Below are 4,949 nucleotides of genomic sequence, written 5' to 3' on the forward strand. Positions count from 1 at the left end.
TAGAAATAACAGTATAACCATTTGAAGCATCAGACAGACAGAGAGGGGTAATTACCAAGTCAATGTACCCTAAGGGATTCAGTAACTTCTATGATACAAAAGCCAAGTCTAATATAACATATAAGCATACACAATTCTAAATGAAGATTCAGTTCTCACTATAAAACCCATCCTAGACAACTAAAAATACCAAAGAGATTTGAATTAAATGGGGACCTCCATTTTTATTGGTGCTGTTATACTTTTTACCAATTCATTCTGTTGCCAGTCCTTAGCGCACACAAGGGCCTCCACGGTCTCGGGTCGCAAGGAACACCTGTAACGGTCCATTTCTTTGTGCACCGTGCTAAACACTGAGTCTGCAGGAGCCGTTGATACTGGGACGGTCAAGATATCACGAGCCATCTTTGAAAGCGTAGGGTACTTCATCCTGTTCAGTTTCCACCAGCCTACAACGTCAAACTCATGGACTCGGGGCAACAAAGACTCCTCCAAGTATTGATCCAATTCAGACCGAGACTGCTGGCTTGAAGTCTCCATGATGAAGGCATCAAAATCGGTGAGTCCGAGTTCATTAGTAGAAAGCTCTTGAGCATCCTGTGTGTTGACAGCTCCACCGTTTGCTTCTTCAATATAAGTCGGGGTCAGAGGCAGGGGAAGTGCTACGTAATCCTGGAAGAGCTCGTGAATTCCCTCATCAACAATCCTCACATATGTTGAGGCATCTTCACCATAAATTTTAGAGAAGCTGAACTCAACAAGCTTCATTTTGAAGCGTGGATCCACAATTACTGCAATTGATAATATTAGGCAACAGCTCTTCCAGTATTTATCAAACTTCTCTTGCATCGACTTTGTAAGACCGCCGACAAAGGGATCATCGCTAACTGCTGCCCGAGCAAGTTCCAGCTGAATCTTCCATGCTTCATGGAAGAATGTGTTTGTTGTTGGGATTGTGGGTGCACTCAGAAGATTAGAAGTATCAAAGACAATTTTCAAGTAATTATACAGTGTCTCTACTTGCTTCCAGTCTTCAGCTGATGGGCCACCCTTGTAGTCGGGATCAGAAGTATCCAAACAAGAAAAAACTTCCTTTAACTCGTATGCAGCTATTAACATCTCAAATGTTGTGTTCCATTGCGTTTGGTCATCAAGGGACAAATTCTTTGTGGTAGGAACTTGAAGCTGTTGCTTGAGCTCAAGAAACCTTTCCTCGTTCGACTCTGAAGTTTTAATATACTTCACGCTGTCTCTAACTCTCTTGACAGCTTCGTGGGCAAAGTTCAATGCATCTACTGCAATACTGCTTAGAGTGCGAGCAAGGCAATTCCCAACCAATAATTGGCCATTGAGAATAAGAGGGTTCTTGACAGAGAGTAACGCCCTGACATTATCCACCGCTCTATCAGTCAGAGGTTGATTGATGGTGACCGAGAAGAGCTTACCCTCTATACTCCAGTCAGAAAGGCAAACGGCAATAGCATGGCTTAAAGCCGTATCAGAGTCTGGATACGGTTCCATGATGACATTAAGAACTTTCCTGTGAACCTTCCAGTCACTGTCAATGAACTGCCCGGTTATAAACACATAGCCAACTCTGAGGTGAGACAACCACATATCAAGGGTAAGACAGATTCGCCCAGGCATCCCCTCAATCACCTTATGAATGGCTTGTTTTTCTCTAAGATAAGTTGCCACACAATCCCCTTGTACAGTATTGAAGCTCACCATATCAAACCGAGGTTGAAGACTCTGGACAAAAGCAACAAAGCCTGGATGCTCAACCATGTGCAGTGGGTAGTCGTGCATGATGGTCATCCTAGAAATCTCCTGGCGGCAACGATCCGAGTCAAAAGCAATGAAAGGTGTACTAGCAGTTCGGTACCGCCGCTTTGGTGTATCAGTAGTAGTAGTAGTAGCAGTAGTAGTAGTAGTAGTGCCCCTGTATCCTCTGATCTTTGCAGGTGCGCTATATGGGCTATTATTCAGTTGATTACGAAGGACTGCTGCACAGGTGCCTTTGGCAATGTGGCGTTTGAGATGACTAGTGCCAGCTACTTTACAGCCTTGGCTGTAAGCAAACGACTGCTTGCATTGTTTACAGCAAGCCCTTCTGCATCCATTACCGACAGCTTCAATAGTGAAGAATTCCCAAACCATTGACTTCTTTTTCCTGCGCTTCTTAGGCTGCATTTCTGAACCATTGAGCGGTGTTCCCAAACTGTTTTCTTGCATCTCCATTGGAACAATCTCATTGTTAAGCATCATCTCGTCAGGCAATATCTCGTGATCAGCCATCATTTCACTGTGAACTACAAGCTCATTGTTGTCAATAGGAGTTTCGGGTGTAGTTGGAGTGAACTGGGAAGCCATCTTGAACACAAAATATCAATTCTCTTGCCGGTGCCAAATCCTTCTCGAAAAATCTAACACACGCAAAAACACAAAAAAATGACAATCTGACTTCACTATTCACATATGACAGAACAAAGACATTTGAAGCAAAACAACAACCTGCTGAAGCTCTAACCATAAATCAATTCAGAACATAGAAATACAGCAACAAACAGAACGAGATTTACATCAAAGTTGTAGAACTCAAAACTAAGTAATATCTAGGGGCACCAATAAAAACCAATTCAGAAAGCGTACAATTCCATTAACAACATCTCTAAGCGCATGCTAATACAAATGCAAAGATACACAGAACATCATCCTCATTAACATTCAAATGCAAGTGGATATATAGGACGAACAAATAAACCATAATCAAGAAACAGAAGCAAAAGAATAAATTCAATAAAATTCCGGACCATCATAATGGCAATCCTAAATATTACTGAGAGAAGGATATACTGGTTATACACAAATAGAACAAATAACATTGCTGATAATCACCCCATCCCCATCAAATCAGTGGAATTTGGTCTCTAAAGGGTTAGGCAACAAGCCCACTTACAAGTTTAGTAGGCTGATTAACAAAACCACTTACACAGTTACACAAACACTATTTAGTGCTCCAGTATATTTTTATATATATTTTTTTTTTACATGAGCTTAAGGCCTTTAAGGACATAAACCATGGCCCACCATTAAGTGTACTGGGTATAGGGAGCCAAAATAACAAGTCAACGACCAGGCACAAGCAAAATAATTAGATCTGAAGATTCATCAGAGGTGGGCTTAAAAAAGAAATTTCAAGCCCATGAACTCAATAAATCAACAAAATTAAAGATACAAGCAGATCTTAAACAAAAAAACAAAAAAAAAAAAAAAAAAACTAATGCAATCTGAAGGACATGTCCAACAAAATCCAAAAACTATGAAATTAAGCAAATCAAGAAAATAATTGAATGAACACACTGGACACTGAATCAAGAAACAAGAGAGACATATATACAAACACAAAACGAGCTATTGAGACAGCAGAATCATCGGACCCGGGCATGAAAACCAAGAAAAACTCACAAGAACTCGCACGCAGACGACAAACAAAAACAAAAATAAAATCCAAACAAACCAAGAAAAGAAACACAAAACACACATAACAAGAATTCAAGATTCCGAACCAGCCCAAGAACACAAATAAGAAATTCGGAGGAACCCAGACCTGGAAAAGTGATTTTGACAGGAACCCAGACCACCAAACGCTGTGGGTTTCTTGAATCCAAACCTCGGCCACCGATTTCCAGCCGTTCGAAACGACCCAGATCTAGGTTTCCGCCGGAGGGAGGAGGAAGAGGGAGAGAGAGAGACAGGCAGAGTGCGAGAGGAGAGAGAGAATTGGGCTTGGACCCGAGAAGTATAATGGACCGTAAAAGTTTAAACGGTTCGTTTGGTTAAGCTGATAAGGCAAAGTCGTAACTTGTAACGCAAATCAAAAAGAAGAAAAAAAAAATTAAACCGTAGTGGATATGGACTTTGAGGTCCATTTAGTGCGTGTAAATTTGGGGTGTCTTAGTGTGTGTTTTGATCTGATCTAATGGTGGATATGGCTCAAAACTTCCAATTGGACGGCTGAGACGGACCAGCTTTGGGCCACCGGGGTTGCGCCGAGGTAGTGGGTGGTGAAGGTAGTTGAAGCCTATTGAAGCTTTGTGTGGACTACTTAGAGAGGGGTGAGAAGAAGGATTCCTTTGTTCTTACTTTGTGGGGGTATTTGGATTTAGCCCATTGATTTGGGCAATGCATTATGAAATTCTATACATATTATACTTTTAAAAAATATATGATATTTTTGTACTTTTTTTCAATAAAGTGGGTTAATTAATTTTTTTTATTAGAAATTGCAATTGTTACGAAACATAAATATTTGATATTAGTTTGTCAAATTTTAATACAAGTTCTATGCATAATTGATACATTTATCACAAAATATAGAAGTTTGGTTCTTTCACCAAATTTTAAAAGTTTGAATATATTTGTCACAAGATATAAATGTTTAATTTTTATTTTTTTTGGGAAAATTGCATCTTTGGTCCCTGAATTATACCTAAGTTTTGACTCAGTTCTTGAGTTATGACCGTATCCATTTTTAGTCTCTCAGTTATGAACGAAGTGGCGTATTTTGGTCCCCGATCGTTAAAACTGACAAAAAATTAAAAAAGCATTTAAAATTTGAGGGGTAAAATAAGAAATTCATATTTTATTCTCATTCTTATATCAAAACCACTTTCACATGCTACTGGTTCTATTACATTGTAGTATCTGTTCATATACTTTCTGAAACACAAAGAACCGGTTCTATTACATTGTAGTATTTGTTCATATACTTTCTCAACCTATTGAAACACAAAGAACCAATAACGCCTCCACTCAGGCTCGAAATCACAACCTTCCAAATGGAAGTCCAACCCGGATACCATTAGACTACATAGTCACAAACAAATAAACACTTGGTCATTGTCTTCAATTCAGACGTATGAAACACACTATCCTATCAATTTACT

At 39.5% G+C, this 4,949-nt stretch overlaps 1 protein-coding gene across 1 annotated transcript; it reads right to left on the minus strand.

Moving 5' to 3' along the window:
* Window positions 1-3,855, minus strand: LOC109184032 (zinc finger BED domain-containing protein DAYSLEEPER-like). The gene is made up of 2 exons (XM_019334069.1): window positions 3,611-3,855; window positions 1-2,426 (listed from the first exon to the last, which is right to left on the minus strand). Exon 2 carries the CDS (start codon window positions 2,371-2,373, stop codon window positions 205-207), a length of 2,169 nt encoding a protein of 722 aa, XP_019189614.1. The 5' UTR covers window positions 2,374-2,426; window positions 3,611-3,855; the 3' UTR covers window positions 1-204.
* Between the last annotated feature and the right edge of the window lie 1,094 nt (window positions 3,856-4,949).

Source organism: Ipomoea nil, unplaced genomic scaffold (assembly GCF_001879475.1).
Source record: "Ipomoea nil cultivar Tokyo-kokei standard unplaced genomic scaffold, Asagao_1.1 scaffold1237, whole genome shotgun sequence".
Classification (NCBI taxonomy): Eukaryota; Viridiplantae; Streptophyta; class Magnoliopsida; order Solanales; family Convolvulaceae; genus Ipomoea; species Ipomoea nil.

Coding starts and splice junctions, on each gene's coding strand:
- LOC109184032 (XM_019334069.1), bottom strand. CDS start 2,373: ATGGCTTCCCAGTTCACTCCAACTACACCCGAAACTCCTATTGACAAC.